At 42.2% G+C, this 18,727-nt stretch overlaps 1 protein-coding gene across 1 annotated transcript in view; it reads left to right on the forward strand.

Moving 5' to 3' along the window:
• LOC146796868 (vomeronasal type-2 receptor 26-like) overlaps positions 1–18,727 on the forward strand; it is a 151,432-nt gene that overhangs the window by 90,601 nt on the left and 42,104 nt on the right. The window contains exon 7 of the mRNA XM_085631405.1: positions 12,817–13,617. Within this exon, the coding sequence (XP_085487531.1) occupies positions 12,817–13,617 (801 nt within the window). The remainder of the gene's footprint in view (positions 1–12,816; positions 13,618–18,727) is intronic.

Raw genomic sequence — 18,727 nt, forward strand, 5'->3', positions numbered from 1 at the left:
ACAAAGTATCAAAGATCCCCCATATTCAGTAAATAAATTGTAAATAACTGATACCATGGATAAACTGGTGTGGAGTAATGAAAATTATATACAGATAATTCATCAAGATATAAAGTGCAAGTGCAAATATAGTCTAATATTATCCACATAGTGATCAATACTAGTAGCTGCCAAAAGAAACTTTTCTTCCCAAGCCATGCCATATGCCTATGGTAAAACAGTACATAAATAGTCTGTACTATCAAATAGCAATCTGAAAAGTGCATAGTGTGAGAAAAAGTGCAAAATAGGGCTGTGCAACTTACAAATTCAATAGTAGCTTAACTATTCCCCCCCCCCCTTTCTGTAGCCTTTTGGGAGTTCGAAAAAATATGTCTTCTTCCTTTTTTTACCAAAAAGTAAGAAAGTATGATAAACATTCCTGACTTATTGATCACTTTTTATTTTTATGTAGCCCGGGGACATAATGATTGGGAGATATCCTTTGAAACCATATTTTTATTTCATATATTGCTTTATATCACCAGACATCAATTATTTGCTGTTGTCTGTTTTAAGATATATGGTTTATTTACATGCGCCCACCAAGATTTTTGACCATTCCAAAATGGCGCCTATTTTATTGATTTTAGCTCTCTGTTATTGTGAGCAACGCTCGTTTCGGTATGGGAAGTACTTTGTGCCCGTGCACAAGATGGTCGGTGCGCTATTGAAAAAACAAATTGATACATTTGTTGTCTTGCATGTATATTCGCATTTTTACTTATTTTTTTGCTCATTTTTATCGAACTTTTGATATTGGTGTTATAATCTTTATACCTTCGTGAACCAGTCAGCCCTTTGATAGTGCCATGATATTATCCCTATGGGCGTTTGGTAAAATAAGTATGGTTTGTTAAATAAAGCAAACATTTGGTGCTTTATTTAGGAACTATGATCTAAATAAAGATGTGCATATTACGAGGTTTTGCACATTCAAAGATGGCGCTGAGCGTACTGTTGTGATTAACAAACCTTTTCTCTTTCTGACGCTAAGCATCAATCCGTGCGTCCTAGCAAGATACACTCTTTAAAAGCTGCTCTTAAAATGGGTTCGGTTGCTTCCTTTCCGGACTGTGGGCTTGGAATCTCGTATCGAGAGGCGTCAATCGTAACGCTGCTACTATGTAAGTGAATACCTTGGTGGGTTATGCATGTCTTTGTATGACAGTTCGTAGATGTTGGCATGTATTAGGTCGATGTCCAATTATTTATCCAAGTGCCGTTCTGTTATGTATTTAGAAAGTTTCATCGTACACTAGGTTCTTATGTAGCTTACCTACAACTTGCGTTCCCTCTGAGATCCGTTTCGTTAACAATGAGCTAATCCTGTACCCTCTTTTTTACTAAAAGTCGATATTATTGTTGAAACACTGGTTCTTAGATAAATAATGGCCCTTCACAGATAGTTTTGTAATCCGTTCCCCCAAAAAAAGAAGTTATTGTTATATTAGAAAATAGCCCTAGTATCAGAATGCTGAATCCCATTTGTGGTTATTAGTATGAGTCTATATCAATTGATGATGAGCAAGACATGAGATGTGTTCTTTGATTGGGTATGGAGCGATGGTGCTGTTCACATGTTTAACATATTCAAACATATTATCTGGGACATTGGTTACGTACGGATACAGGAAAAGCTCTTATGTTGGGATGGGCGGGTCCTTTTGGCTACATAAGTCCCTATGTTTTTTTGGGGTGTCCACTGTCTGCTCATGTCACATTAGCAGGTGTGCATTCACTTTCAATGAGCTGCCCCCTTAGTTGCTTAGATTGGGGAAACTATTCTTTGTACTGAAACTATAATATATTGGGACCATAACGGGTGTTATTCGCTCATTTGTAGATAGACCATATCATACTTTGATGACCCTTATCTTGGACACTTACAGAGAAATTATTCGTAAACGAACTATTTTGGCTACTCTCTGGTGAGATCTCATTTACTTATTCATTTGCTCACATTGAAAATGTCTTGATTTTATTTGTATTACCTATTCACATTGGAAATATCATGATCTTATTGTATCACCTGGAGTATGTCCAATATTCATTTCAATCATATATGGTATCATATTTTTTATTGATTTGTCCTATCTTTCCCCTCACCTATTTCCTTTCTTTCTTTTTTCCTTTTTCGTTTTCCCCAAATGAGGTAATTGATTCATATGATTGTAAATAGCATTAATTTGTATAAATTGGTTGTTCTTAAGTTTGTATATAAATATGTATTACAAAGGAATATATCGCCTGTGATAGTGATCAGTAGTGTCTATATGTGTTGTTTGACATGGTGTATTAATTGTTTTTTCATATATATGTTTGTGATCTAAGTTTTAGTGCCATGAATGTGATTGGTTTATATTGTCTTTTTTTATAAAATGTTTTTGTCTGTATTTATGTCGTTATTTATACGTTGTTTTGTGTTGATTGCAGCCCTGATGAAGTTCCGTTAAAAAGGAACGAAACGCGTTGGCTGTTGCTTTTATATTGCATACAAAGAAGAATAAAATATTACTTTGAACCAACTCGTTCTCACTAAATTGTGACTTCATACCTGGTGCCACCTCCATTCTTCTTCATTTTTCGTTTCTGGTTTTCCAGTGAGATCTAAACACAGCAGGTCTCGGAGTTGATTGGCACAGGATCTACATGTTTATGGGACTATGACACTGATGGGCGCAACATTGGTCGGCTGTGGAATCATTTGATTATCTAAAAATTCTAAGGATACATGTAGCTCTCACAACCGCAGTCCATAGAAAGGATTCAGAGGACGTCAATGTACTGCAGATTGGAGGAAACGGTGGACAGAATCAATGACCCCACAGACATGTCACCCAACTAGAGGAAATTATTTCAATCTTCACTCATGTTTAGTCCATTCGGCATTCGGGTATCGAGGGCTAGAATAAAATGTGATTCAAGTTGCCGAAACAGTTTTTCCCAGTTCTCTCCTCATCCGGGGATTGGTACTGCCCCTAATATAGTGTATTGTAGGTCTTTTAATTTGTTTTGATGGATTAGCTTAAACTGCCTGGCGACTGGATAGTTCGAGTCAGAATTTACTATGGGCCGCATATGCTGTAAAATACGTTTGTGCACGGGAAGTTTTGTACTTCCTATGTACTCCAGACCACACATGCACCTGAGTTTGTAAATAGCAAATTCTGTTCTACAGGTGAGATGTTCCCTGATTTCAACAGCTTTCTCACTAAAAGCTGTCACATAGTGGGTTGCATTAGTCGCGAAGGTGCGGGCACGACATGAATTACATTTATAGAAACCTATTTTTCTGAGCCAGGAACCTTTTAGTGTAACTTCAGGCATAGGCTTAACTAAGGCATCCCTCATCGAAGGTGCCCTCCTAAATGTGATTGAGGGCAACGTGGGTAAGATTGAACCCAGAGTGATGTCTGTGAGTATAATCGGCCATTCTGAATAGATAATCCTACGGATTTTCTGTTCTTGCTGACTAAATGTGGTAAGCAGTCGAATAGTAGGCTTCTCATCATTAGGCGCCTCATCTATATTGATAGTCCTAGTCTGCTTAAGCCGCAGTAATGCTTCTCTAGATATTCATTTGCTTTTGTCAGGGCTTTGTTCAAGTGAGACTTTTTATATCCTCGATCCAAAAACCGACAAAATGCTTCCTGCTGACATTCTTTGGAGACAGCATCCAAACTACAAATTCGGGGCATGCGCACAAACTCGCTGTAAGGTATGCTTTTGATGAGGTGGCATGGGTGAGAACTGTCGGTGTGTAGAATAGAGTTTCCTGTGGTAGACTTGCGATGAAGCCTAGTTTGTATTTTCTCATCACTAATGTATACTGAGACATCAAGAAACTCTACACTGGAATCATCAACAGTGACAGTACATTTAAGATTGAGATCATTAGTATTGATGGCTCTCACAAATTCAATAGCTGCCTCTCTAGATCATCCCAAACCAGACAGATATCATCAATGTACCGCCAATAATGCACAATGTGCTTGTACCATTCTCTGTGCGAGGCCATGAGGACACACCTCTCCCACCAGTCAACATGCAAGCATGCATAGCTGGGGGAGAAGCATGCCCCCTTAGTTGGTAGTAATTCTCCTGAGTGAATAGAAAAAAGTTGTTCAGCAGACACAATTCGATCATTTCCAACAACACCATCCACATGATTGATGCTTGTGTATTTTACTCAATGTCCATAACCACAAGCCAGTAATTAGGACGCCAAACTACTTCATTGATCTTGATCAGGAAATCTGTAGTATCTTTTATGTATGATGGAAAAGATGTTACATGTGGCTGCAAACAAAGGTCTACATATTTATACACTCACTCATATATATATATATATGTTTCTATAGAAAGACATTAATTGACTTGCCTATATGTTTGATGTCCTTTGACGGATCTTAATGAAATATTCCCCAAAAAGTGTAATAATGCATGGAAAGTTTCAGGGTTATCCATCAATCAGGGACAGAGAAAAAGGTGTGTCGAAAAAAATATGATTTTCTATGTTAATTCCTTTAGGAGATTTGAACAAGACTACAGCCTGAACCACTGGACGGAATTACACCAGATTACACCAGATTTGGCAGCAAAGTAGATGTTGGTTCACAGACCACTATTTCAATTATTTGGTGTGAGTCAGTTCAGTAGTTGTTGAGAAGTAGTTGTTGGGAAATTTAAGTGAAAGAAAATAAGGATATCTTGGTGGAGCCTAAGCACAGATCTCATGGTGAAATCTGATTGGTTGTCAGAACTTTAACCAGAAAGCGCTGACAGCCATTTTGGGATCAATATACATGATAGCATCCCATTGAAATGCACTGCAGTGAATGGCAGATTTTGAGTGTCATAAAAAGGAGAAATCATTTGTTGACTGCAGCATACTAGTTTTAGAAATTGTGTTTGTTCTAAGGTGATTTTACCCTGTCTAAAAGCCTTCTGCTGAGAGTACATCTATCATGTTTGAGAGAAAAATGTTTTCTCATGCTTTTCCTATAGAGGGTATTGAAGGTGCTTCAGAAGCTAAAATGAAAGCATATTTTCTGGAAATTGAAACTATGTTTCTCAGCCATATTAGAATGAAGTCTGACATTCTCAGTGAAACATGTACTTCCAACAGGATCAGCCTGTCAGTTGATTCCCGTGTCTTCTACTGCAGACCTCTCAGAGCGTTTAAAATAAAAATAGCGAGCACTAACAGTCTTACTTATGACAAAAGTATTGCACACCTGAAGCCATCTTGATTGAATCAGACTGGAAAAACTTACAACATTTAATTTTAAAAAGAACAAACTGAGGGGCTTCATTCTGTCATAGAAATTATGGTTCGTGCTATAGAAAAAACAAGCATTGGCATAGCCAATAGGTCTCGCCTTTGGGACCTTATAAGTATTTAGTTATGCAGCACAATATCATTGATACAACAGCATGAACTGTTGCATGGCTAAACACTTATAAGGTCCCAAAGGCGAGACCTATTGGCTATGCCAATGCTTGTTGTATAGAGAGGTATGTTTTTGTTTGTTGTTCTTCATTTCACTTTGCAATGTTTATGTTATTTTTTATATCGGTTTACATACATGTGAAAATATTAGATATACGCAAAAATATATGAATAATGAAAATAATGTAAACTTTGGCTAAGTGAAATAAGGGGCTTAGATACAAGCACATATCTCTATACATACAGAATATTTAATGTATCGCTCTGTGAAAATGTAAATAGAAATATATGTACCCACTTCCCTGCATCAGTACTGTGGTTGCCTTCTTATAATCAGCTTCACTAAGAGATTAGAGGGCATGGTATATAACATCTGTAGGAATATTTGTGAACTCATAGCATAACCCCATAAGTGACAGGTTGCTGCTTCCATTAATTCTGATGAGGCCAGTCACCAAAGTTACTGGGTCCATGGGAATTACAAGTTTTGTTTTTAAATGGAGAAGTCAGCTGTTAAAAGCTGCTAAACTGCTTGTGTAAAACACTGCATAAAAACAGGTGGGAATGTTTACAGAAACATGGAATCCTGCATGGCCTGATTTATAGGTTAGCATACAGAGTATTCTGTTGCAAATAACAAACTGTCTGTCCGCTCACCTCATCTAGAGTTGGGAGGACCATAACTATTCCATTCATAGAGTCCCCATTGAGTTCATTGACAGAATACTCTCTCCAATGGGCTGACAGAGTAGGGGCCATCAGATGAAAGAATATCAAGGTACTAAAGGACAGGTGAAAAACAAAATGATCCCCCTTACCCTTTCAGAAAACGTCCAGAGACTTGCGCCCATTTTTGTTTTATTCTTCAAAAACAAACTCCCACTTGGCCTTATGGCTGGTGGTATTGTCCGTCAAACTTTTCCTGCATTGACAGGAGCTACCATTGTCTGGAGGGTCAGTACACAAGCCTAAATGTGGCATGTTGAGGTCCCTCGGGATAGAGGAGGTATTATTCTTTACCATTCTGATGGAGGTTAATCCTTCGTCAAACTCTTAATCTGGCCCTTGGTCTCTTGCTGGTCTGTACCCAGTACCATCCGCTGCATTTCTGTGTCTGTTTGCACTACTTCTAAACATGAAACATTTCAATGCTGTATCTACCTGCCTCCTAAAACTGGCAACTCGTGAGCATAGAGTTTATGGCAAGTGAGAGTCTTTGTTATTTCTAGCTTTCTATAAGTTTTTGCTATAGATAATGATGGTGTTATATGCACATGAGGGCATATCTTAATAACGCCTCATGTTTAGACAGAGGTGTCCATAAGGAAAAGGATTGCAGATATTTGGATCACAGTTTTACTTTCACTTGTCTAATTTTTGCTGTGTTGTACTGTGGATGTTTTCTTGCATACTGTTTTGAGTATTTTTTCTGCAGTGTGCCATTTTTTTCTCCAATGAGTTATGTTGTGTTACGTTTTGTTGATTAATTTAGGTATGTCAACGAACGCTGCTACTTCCAGCCAAAATCAGCCCAAAAGCCTTAATTTGGGATTTTCAGTGCTTTCTTTGTTTGACACGACGCTGCATCTGTTTGTTAATATCACTATTTAGGGAGGACCGCTGTCTTGCTGTTTTGTTACCTTTTCAATGGTTTTATTTTCTCAACTGTTGGATTCTTTGATCGGGGCATTGACCTCCTGCCATGTCCCCTTTCTACCCAAGAACCGAGTTTCAAAGTCAGTAGGGCAACAAAGCCACTCTCACGCAACTGTACGAACGGGATCAGCTGGCATAGCAGTCTCTTGCTGTGGAGTTTTTTTTTGGCTTCTTAAGGTCAGCTGGCAATGCCACAGCGGCGGTTTGTTGTCAGGAGTCCGAGTTGAACTGTTTCTAAAGGTCTGGTCAGTGGCAGCATCATTTCTGCAAAATGGACGCTGGCGACAGTATAGAACAAGCTTCCAGGAAAGCTGGCAGTCCTGGTGCCCAGTGCAGTATCACAAATAACAATTAGGCAAGCATATCTTATGCAGGAGTTAATCACAATAATGGAGCACAAAGCGTGGCTTAGCAGTCAGATCGTAAATGACAAATCTGTTTTACCTTCTAGTACCAGTTATAAGTGGGGGACGCAGTTAGCTCGGGCTCCGGGCGCTCATACCGATAATTATTAGATGACAAAAGTAATGAGTCACATTATGGTCAACAAAGGGGAATGGGTTTGTGTGGGTCTGCTGGCTAATGCAAAGAAACAGAAGAGGACAGCTTACCACAGACCCTGCGCGAGGGCAGGCGCTGTGCATTGAGAACAAGCGCGCACCTCGATCGGCAGCAGGAGGAGGGGGCCTGCGCGATTCCCTTGCGGGAGCGTGCGACCATATGGCGCCACCATATGGCGCCCCACGCTCCCGCAAGGAAATCGCCAGATGTGCACGTGTTGCCATTGGAAGCAATGCAACCCGTGCACGTCTTTGCCCCCAAAGCTGTGCCGATGGCATTAGGTCTCTCTCCTAAGCAGCGCATGCGCGCTGCGTAGGCAAGACCTAAAAATGAGGACACATTTGAAGTGCGTTCCCAAATATCTTCCTCTTCTAGTTTATTAAAACGTTCTTACATGTAGACTGAAACATGCACTTTCAAAACCAGCAGCAGACTGAAAGTTAACTCCCTGTTGATCAGCAGTTTACTGCAGTGTTCTGGTGAACAGCTAGAGTGCTACATTCAGAATTTATGCCAAACGTGTGGTACATCTGACCACCATCTTGATGGAAATTTAAATGGAAAATTGAAAACATTTTCTACTGATGATACTGAAGTAAATGTGGACATTAGGGAGCTTCATAATAAAGACGAAGATGACCACCAAAGAAAAAAGAGCTCAAATGAAGCACAAATATCACCCAAATATAGCCCAAGAATAGCCCATTGTCAGAAGTGTGCAAATCACCTAACCCTATTGGGCTTCTTTATAAAAGTGCATGAAAGGGTTAACAAATACTAACCATTCAGGAATGGAGTTACAAAATAAAAAATGAAAGATATGTTTTTATTTGCTGCCTTTGGCACTCTCAGAGTATGCAAAGTTGAAAATGCTGCCATTAATGGTTGCTTTGAGTGTGAGTGGTGTGACATTCTTATGATTAATTTTTTACATTTCCTGACAATATTGTATCTATCTGATAATGCAAAAAATAACATTTGATCAGCAAACTCATGGGCATATTTACAAGCCCATCGCGCCACCAGTGCATCACGTTGCGTGACGCACTGATGGCGCAGCCTGCTAAGTGTTATTTACAGGAACAGATAAAGTCACCCTGCGTGACTTAACCTGTGCTTGTAAATATCGCCTTTGTTCATGCAACACTTTGCGTGTTAGGGGTGTGACATGGGTGTTGCTGTGGGTGTTCCCACGCAACACCCATGTCCACTGATGCATTTCCAGATTTACGAGAAATTGTAAATCTGGAAATGCATCAGAATGCTACGCCACCCTAGGGGTGGTGTAGTGAGGTGCAACGAGGAGAATTTTTTTCATTTCTCCTCATTTTTTTCCTCTTTCAATGCGTGCTGCATTCTACAGCACACATTGGAAGAGGAAATCACCTCAATTGATTGTTTTTGTGCAGGAAGGTGCCCCTTCCTGTACAAAAACTATCTCCCCATGACGCAGGCATCCATGCACCATGATGCAAGGGTGCCTGCGCTGGCGCATGGCAGCAGTTTGTGAGCCAGCGCAGAGGGAAGTGCAGAGATGCAACATATTGTTGTAAATATGTCGCATCCCTGTGCTTCGAAACTAACTCAGCGCAGTAAAATGACTTGCGGCACCACGCTGCGTTAGTTTCTTGTAGATCTGACCCTCAATTTTTAGGTATGTGAGTTTCATTTAATTTGGAGATAAACATTATTGAAAAGGTATATGTGTATGTGAGAATGCTATGAGTATCATACTAAATGAGGTACTGTATGAGTGGTTTTGTGAGTGGCTTTGTATGTGTAATAACAGGTGAGCAAAACGCTTTATGAGTATGGCCACTGGGGAATGGCTTGTGGTGTCGCCGGCCCCCGAGAGTGGTTTTGCTGGACTTGTGGAATTGTCAGCGGTGCTCCGGGTGCCCTGTTGGCCTGTGAGGGATTGAGCCCCGGGGACGGTATCAAGTGAGTCCCCGGCTGTGTTGTGGCCTATGCGCTGCTCCCTGCTCCCTAGCCCGACCTACAGACCCCCTCTTTGTAAAATCGGACTTCTGTGCACACTGAGTCAGGCAGACAAACTCCTCCCCACACACCAGACCTGCCAGCTGAGGGGGAACCGGGGTAACAAAGCCGTGCTGGGGGCGCCACCGGTGCCGAGAGGGGGCAGCACGGTGCGTTGACACCCACGCACCCACGCAGCCTGAGAAACTTGGGGGGGGGGCAAAGGAAGGATTATTTTACTGCTGAGGCAAGCACTGAAGGAGTTCCAGAGGATATAGAGACTGCGAGGACCACAGGCCAGTGCGAGGAGCTCCTGACGCATCTGGCCTGCTACACGCCCTCTTCCCACCCACATCTCCTATTTATTTTATCGCTGAGGGAAACGCCGAAGGAGTTCCGGAGGGCATAGGGACTGCGAGGACCACAGGCCAGTGCGAGGAACACTGATGCATCTGGCCTGCTACACACCCTCTTCCCGCTCACATCTCCTATTTAATCCATCAGCCACGCGCGCAGGACCAAGCCCGGGCAAAGGCCGTTGGAGGCCGTTGGAGGCTGGGTCAGATTGGGCCACTTTCCTAAACGCCCTACCTTCAAGGTTGCCTCTACAGTTCCGCTTGGTTGTCAAGAAGCTTGGATTCAATAAAATGGCCACTAGAGAAACTAGAATTAAGACTGTTTCCATGGTTTCAGGTACTTTGGACAATTTTATGGTTAAGGTTAATACAGTGGTCAATAAGAGACTCCCTGTGTTGGGAAAGCAAATTGCGGAGGGTTTGGAAAACTCGCATCTGGCTTCATCAGGGACACCGTCCACTGTTGGATCATCGCTACTACTTGATGCCACGCACTTATCGCTCATGGACAGCATTGATCAAACCATAGAGTCGGTCCTACACCAAATAAGGTCACCATCTAATTCTCATAGGGACAGAGACTCAGTACGTATTATTGTTGAGGTGGAACCCCCCCCCATTGCTGAGTTAGTGCCATCTAGGGCTCTGGGGGACGGTGCCACACCAGTGGAATGTATGGGACATAGAGAAGACGCTTCCCCGAAAAGGAAGAGATCTAGGAAGTCCAAAGGCGCCAAAAGGGCTAAAGTTGATCCCATAATGAATGTTACTGTAGATAGCCCGGATACCCCCGTAACATCCACCACGGGGAACGGCACGGAAATGGTGTGCCCCCCCCCCCACCTCCATACCCATGCACACCGGCCCATTTATTTTTGGTGGTGCTGCCCCCAACATCTCAGAGCACATTATCCGCTCATTTACTGGTATCCTCAAAAGCCTGCTGGATCCTCTCTCCCTTAAATTAGACTCCATAAAGGCCAGACTTCTAGCTATAGAAAGATTAGGTAGTGGGGGTGGTGATCAGCTAGGGCCAAGAGCAAGTACACACGGAGCCCATGGGACAAATGCTGGGACTCCTCACACCTCAACTGATTCAATCACTGTGGCTCCTATTTTACCAACAGCTACCTCCCGGGAAAACACCACTATAGTCCCCTTGCCACAACTTGCCCCTGTACCTCTCCCTAGGCAACTGCCTCCGGCACCAACTGCCAGGAGGTCGAAGCCGTCTGCTCCGGCCTCTACACCAGGCCAGGAGAGACCAGCAAATGACACAGCTAACTGCCCATCCCGGTCAGTTAGCCCTCATAACTGGCGAAAAACAGTTAACCTGCCCCCAGAGGCGGCAGCCTATACTGTGATTTTGAAGGGGGTACCAGAGCTCTCCGGCAACGTGGTGGAATGCTATGATTCCCTACGTAATAAGGTTACTAGCTGGTTAAACATCCAAAGGCCTCTACCACCTAATCTAAGAGGAGAAATTCTTATGGTTAGAAGGGTTCCATGGGTCGGGTACACCGTCAAGAAAAGTGTGGGGGATTGTATAATTGTAAGCTTTAAAGTCCGCAGGTTGCGCCTTATATTTGTAATTGGCTTGGGAGTGTAGGAGCCACATCCATCGAATTGGTCCATCTGTCATATTTTTACCCCAACGCACGTGACTTGACTACGATGAGGGACGATGGCTGGACAAGGGTGGGATCTGCTGTTGATGGGTCTAGATACAGGCCCACCCGTAATGTTATCACTGCTCACGGCAACTATATACACCCTAATAGGTATAGTTGTCTTGACCAGGTTGATTGACTATATAAGGGTGCATCCTCACGGCATACCCAAGGTATCACTAGTAAACCTGTAGGACAGGGGACCGTGAGAGGTGATATAGATACTATCACCCGAGAATTTGATGCACCCCGTCGGGACAGCTTAACTCTTATTAGCTCCCGGGGCCAAGTAATCAATTTACCTCAGAGTCCACCTGTCACAACTTAACATCGATAGTCCCGCCTGGTCCCAATTTAACATCTACTGCCCCATCCATTTTGGAAATATCACTGCAAGGGCCCTTAGTCTCATCACTGGACATCGCACCTGAGAAAACTGGGGGATTGGGATTAAAACCTCCAGTTGAAATCCTGAAGGTTCTCTTGGAATGTGGCGGGTATTGCCAATAAATTATATACAAATGACTGGGAATCCCTAGTAGGCAACAGTGACATCTGCCTTTTTCAAGAGACCTGGGCCAGGGAACCGCTGTGTAGAGTAGGATATGCAGTTTTTGAAATTAAAGCCAGTTGGACTGGTAAAGGGAGGCCTTCAGGTGGTTTGGCGGTTTGGGTAGCTAGTCACATTGGGTGTAATGCGGAGAATGTACTTACGCTCTCGCAGGACATACAGTGTGTTCTACTCAAGTGGCCCAATGCTTTAAATCTGTTTATCATTAATCTGTACTCTCGCCCAGTCAGTGCGGCTATGGAATAACCCACACTAGATGATCACTCGTCTTTTCTGGGCCAACTTCCAAACGATTGTAAGATAGTGATGGGCGGTGATTTTAATTGTCACTTCGAACCCCTGGAAGGTCTAAAGGAAGGTGCCCTTACTGCTGAAGACGACTTTTGGGCTGTTCCGCCATGTCAATCCCCCCACCCCAAATCTTGGTCCCCTCTCGCAGTACAAATTATGTCCCTAACACTAAACGTTGCGCTAAGGGCCTGTAATGGACGCACTCCTTCTGACATTCCCTCATTATGTACCTTCAATAAGAAGGATCATGAATCGCGGCTGGACTACATTTTTGTAGACATTGGTCTGTGGTCCAAGGTCCAGGATTTTAGAGTAATTGTAAGAACGGACAGTGACCACAACGCACTCCTACTGGATATGGTGCACCCCGCATGTGCTGTTGGATCACTCCCCGCCGAGCCCAGTGAGGACCTAGGGAATTTGGTTCTTAGTTCCAACAGACGCAGGGTAAAATGGGAGAAATTGGTAAATTCAGAAGAGAGTATAAGCAAAATTTATCAGTTAGCACTCCCTAAGCTAAAAGAATTGGATGTATTAATTAACCAGCCCAGACCCTTAGAATTTAACGAGAAGCTAGCCCAAATCCACGAAGACCTAGTCGGAGCCTTAGGTGAAGTTTTCTACCCAGTGGTACCGCCACGGAAGAAAAAGACTCGAACCCCAACCTGGTACAACTCCTCCTGTAAAAAGATCAAGACAGATCTAATAAACACAATAAAAGTAGGTTCTGACAAGGGCAAGGTCATTGAGCTCAGGCGGAAATGCAGGAAAGCCATGGCATTAGCAAGATCAAAATGGGATTGGAATAGATGGCAGGACCTCTCCCTAGCATTAGAAGCGAGGGATTCGAGAAGATTTTGGTCTTTGGTAAATACTGGCACAGGAGAACCTAAAGCTGCAGTGGAGCCAAACATTGCAGCTTTTGTTTGGGAGGCCCACTTTGGCAAATTGTACCAAGAAACCTCTGAATTTGCTAATGATGTGGCTTCCGATGCTTTATCCAATCCTGTAGCTGGATTGGAATTTACCCTCGGCGAGGTGGTCAGTGCAATAGAGGGTCTGGCGATGGGGAAGGCCCCGGGACTCGATAGATTGCCCGGTGACCTCTTTCAACATCACTCAGAGATCTGGGGCCCTTACCTCCTCATTCTTTTTAATTCCATCGCGGGAGGTATGGAGATCCCCTGTACTTGGCTGGGGGCGGGGATAGTACCTATTTTTAAAAAGGGCTCTCCTCTTCTCCCAGCCAACTACAGGTCGATCAGCCTCATAGATGTTCCCCAAAAACTATTCTCTCGCCTCCTCCTGGACCACCTTTTAGACTGGATGGAGGAAAATGAAATCCTTAGCCCCCTCCAGGCTGGCTTCAGGAAAAACACGTCCACCATGGATCAGATTTTCCGCCTCGTTCTCCTCTACTGGAAAACTGTGATGATCGAGGGGGGGAGGCTGTACATGGTGTTCGTGGACCTGAGGTCAGCCTTTGACCTGGTCCCCCGCAAGAAATTATGGGAGGTCCTAAAGGAGCTGGGTGTTCCTACCCATCTATTACACGCCATAATTAGGCTTCATGACAACAACTTTGCTCAGGTTAGGTGTGGGAGGGATGGAGCGCTGTCATCTAGGTTTCCAGTCCTTAGAGGGGTAAGACAGGGTTGCGTTTTGGCGCCAACCCTGTTTTGCCTCTATGTTAACAGTGTCATATCTCATCTTGACAATGTTGGGGACAATGACGCTCCCTTTTTGGCGGGCAGGAGGGTACCGGCCGATACCCTCCTGCTCTCAAAATCCCCCAATGGGGATTCAACGGATTCTAGATGGATTTGGTCTTTTCTGTAGACAATATGGTCTAGAGATCAATACAGAGAAGACCAAGTTCATGATATTTAACCCCTCACCCAAAACCAGACCTAACCCATCACTGAGTTCAGTAAGACTGGAGAGGGTAAAAACTTTCCAGTACTTGGGGGTAACCCTACATGAGAACCTATCTTGGGAACTCAAAATAGCAAGATGTCGGCTTAAGTTGTCCCAATTGTCTGGGGCAATTCTGAAGGTTGTAAACACTTCTACTTTTAAACCTATCAGTCCGGCAGTAGAAGTGTACAAAACCCAAGCTAAAGCGGCCGCATCTTATGGTGGTGAGCTATGGGGGTATAAAGCAGGGGCAGAACTTGTCACTGTAGAAAATAATTTCCTCAGACGTCTCCTGGCCCTTCCTCGTGGCACACCCCTGTTCCTCTTAAGATTGGATATGGGTCTTTCCTCTATAGGAGAGGATTTGGAACTAATGCCATTAAGATTTTGGCACAGGCTCTGGTCCACTGGCAAGCTTGTACACTATAGGCAAGAGCTCATCCATGTTATGAACTTGAACCAGCGTGATAGAATCCCATGGTTGGCCTTTATAAAGAAAGAACTGTATCGGTTGAGACTCCCTGAGCTATGGGAGCTTCCTGAACAAGGCTGCCAAAGGGTCCCTCGAAAAAGACTTGTGGAGATATACAAGGAGAAAAGTCTAGCTTCTCTGGTCTCTGCATCCAACAATGGTATTCTAACTGATCGATTCCTGGATTCCAAAAATTACTATCATTTTGAAGGTTTTATGGACATTATTTTCCCCATTTTAGCAAGAAAATTGTTCACTCAATGGAGGTTAGGCACTTTGCCTATTAAAACTTTTACCTGCAAATGGACAAAGAGGGATGATAAAATCTGTCCAGGGTGTAGTAATCATGATGAGGAGGAAATCCATGTACTGTTCTTCTGCCCAGCTTACAATAGACCAAGGAAATATTGGCTAGTGCCACTATGCAGAAACCTGGGTATAAGGAGCCACTTGTACTCGTACAGAATATTGAAAACAAGTACCCTTCCCCATATAGTTTTTGCAGTTGCCAAATTCATAATGGCCATGTGGCAGATAAGCAGAAAATTACTAAAAGACTGAATATTGATGATATGAACTGTAATTCCCTCCCGTGATTAGAACCCCCATGCAAATGAATTTTTACGATTTTTATGGAATGGTCTTAATACAAGTGGATGTTTTTATGCTGAATTACATTATTTTATTGTATCTCTTATGGCCTAATAGGCCGAAATAAAGAAAGAAAGAAAGAAAGAAAGAAAGAAAGAAAGAAAGAAAGAAAGAAAGAAAGAAAGAAAGAAAGAAAGAAAGTATATGAGAAGGATGATAGTTTTTCTGATTTACAGACTAGGTATTTAAAAAGTTGTTTCAAAATCTGTTGCTTTGAATTGCTATGTTGTACATTGGCTGGTTACTATATGGTATAATTGGTAGTAACAAATAACTGTAGATTAAGAGTTCTTTTAGCTAGCAAGGCATTAGAAAATGTGGAAATATTTACATGTATATAGGATTTGTTGTTCTGAGTGTTTTGTCTTTGAATTTTGAGTGTTGTAGTTTTGTTACAGTGCTTTGTCAGACAGCTACAGAAGCACATATACATTTGGTCACTTACCCAGAAACTACTTGAGCATGCAGCAGTTTCAAACATAGTTGTAGTCACATCCAAATTACTCTCTTTTCCATAACACAGGCACTGAGGTGTTTGTTTATAGCCACTTACATAGATATATAGAGAGTCATAGAGATACTAAAATAGACAGCCACATTCCGGCACATTTACTTCAACATCTCATGGTACTTTTACAGGTAACTCCTACAATTTCTCAGATATGGTGCAAGTACAGACTCAATAATGTAGACAAATACTCTTTCAAACATGGATACTTGGTCTGGTGTGTGCACCTTCTTTTGTAGCTTGATTTGCCATGTAAAAGCTGTTTGTCAAGTCTTACATCCAAGTTTCAGTATGCGTAAGTCACATGTGAGAGATTCTATACGTGCGCTATAAAGCATGCTGATTTGTGCTGAAAAGATGGGAGATGTTCTACCCAGTTCTCTAAGTTACTTAGCACTTTATAGAGTTTGGCATCCCTAAAGCAACTGACATACATGTTCAGAAAAACATAAAGCCTCTGTTTCAGCTGTTGAGACAACTAAAGAAGCTAGAATAGATCCAGTCATTCACAAGAAACTATTAATACATGCAGCAGACTCAAAGGCTGTTGAAGTCACAACTGTGTAACTCTGTATTGCCTAAAACAGGCCCTGAAGTATTTCTGCAGCCATTTACATACACATTTAGACAGCCATAGAGGTATTCTAGCAGGCAGTTACATACCACACATTTACTTAAACATCTCATGGCACTGATAGAAGTGCACTTCTATACTCTCTCTTAGATATGTAGGCAAGTACTGACACAATCTTCTGAACCATGCAGATAAATAGTATTTAAAAATCCGGGATGGCTTCTAGTGCAGACCCTGTCTGTGCACAGTCACTGCAAGCATCACTTGGCATCTTGTAGGTGTTTCGGAAGTGTCAACCCCACGTTTTAGTGCACATAGCACACTTCTAACATACACTGTATGTATGCCATGAAGGATGCTGTTTTGTGCTTAAAAGATTGACAGATGTCCTTTTGAGTTTAATAAATTACTTGAGCATTTGTAGGCCCCCATGCGAAGTACTACATAGAGTATGCACCCCTAAAGCAACTGATATAAATAAATAAAAATGCATAGACCACCTCTGAAACCTAATCAGACAGCTACAGATGCACATATACATTCAGTCACCTACTGTAAACTACTTATGCCTACAGCAAACTCAAAGTTGCATGCACACGTTCCTAGCTCTCTATTCCCTTACAGAGGCACTGAAGTACTTGTGCAACCACTTAAATATACATTTAGACAACCATAGAGCTAGTAAAACACACAGTCACATACCCGCACCTCTACTTAATCATCTTATGGCACTCATACAGGTGTACTGTATATTTTACTTACATATGTAGAAAAGTATTGACACAACCTTCTGAACCATGCAGAGAAATAGTGTGTAAATCATTGGTGATGGCTACTAGTGCAGACCCTGTCTGTGTATTCTTACTCCAAGCTTCACTTGACATCTTATAGGTCTTTCTCAAGTATCAAACCCACATTTTAGTGCACATAAGACACTTCTAGGATATGCTTTAGGTATGCAATAATGGATGATGTTTTGTGCTTAAGAGATTGAGAGATGTCCTTTTGAGTTGCGTAAGTTACTTGTGCACTTGCAGGCCTCTATGCCAAGTACTACACAGGCCTCTATGCCAAGTACTACACAGAGACTGCCATCCCTAAAACAATTGGCATATATGTTCTCTCTATTGTCTAACACAGGCACTGAAGTATTTGTGCAGCCACTTATATACAAATTTAGGCAGTCATATAGGTACTATAGCAGGCAGTTGCATACCAGCACATTTACTTAAACATCTCATGGCACTGACAAAGGTGCATTCCTACATTCTTTGATAGATTTAGGCAAGTACTGACACAACCTACTGAACCAAGTACAGAAATAGTCCTTCAAACACGGGTGATGCCTATTAGCGCAGACCCTGTCTCCTACTGCAAGCTTCATTCGGCATGTTATAGATCTTTCTCAGGTGTCAAATCCACTCAAGTATTCATGCACCCAGTCACTGACCCACTCAGACACTTATGCACCCACTTAGACATCTACTCAAATAGTCAGAGTCTCACTCAGACAGTGATGCACCCACTCACCCACCCAGTGAGACACTTAAGCAGGTAGTCCCAGACCCACTCAGACAGACCCACATATAAACACCCAGTCACACACCCATTGAGAAACTCACACACTCAGTCATACACCCACTGAGGCACTATTGCACTCACTTACACACTCATTTTCAAAGGTTAAAGGTTACAAATTACAGGTAGGATTTAGAATTTAAAAAACCTTGGAAATTAATTGAAAAAACTAAGTTTACAGAGACGTTATAGCAAGAAATAGAATTTAAAAAACTTTAGAAATTTCCTGAAAAAAACTAAGATTACAGAGACATTATAGTAGGTAAATAGAATTTTAAAAAATGTGGAAATCCACAGAAAAAAACAAAGGACATTATATTTAGGCTCACACTTCACTCTGGCAGTGAAATTCAGCAGTTATAGTTACCTGAGCTAACTATAATGTACACCCCCACAATGCACTGTTTAAGACCTCCTAACTACATTGCTCAAGACATAGTCAGTGACATCA

This window comes from Triturus cristatus, chromosome 10, assembly GCF_964204655.1.
Source record: "Triturus cristatus chromosome 10, aTriCri1.1, whole genome shotgun sequence".
Taxonomy (NCBI): domain Eukaryota; kingdom Metazoa; phylum Chordata; class Amphibia; order Caudata; family Salamandridae; genus Triturus; species Triturus cristatus.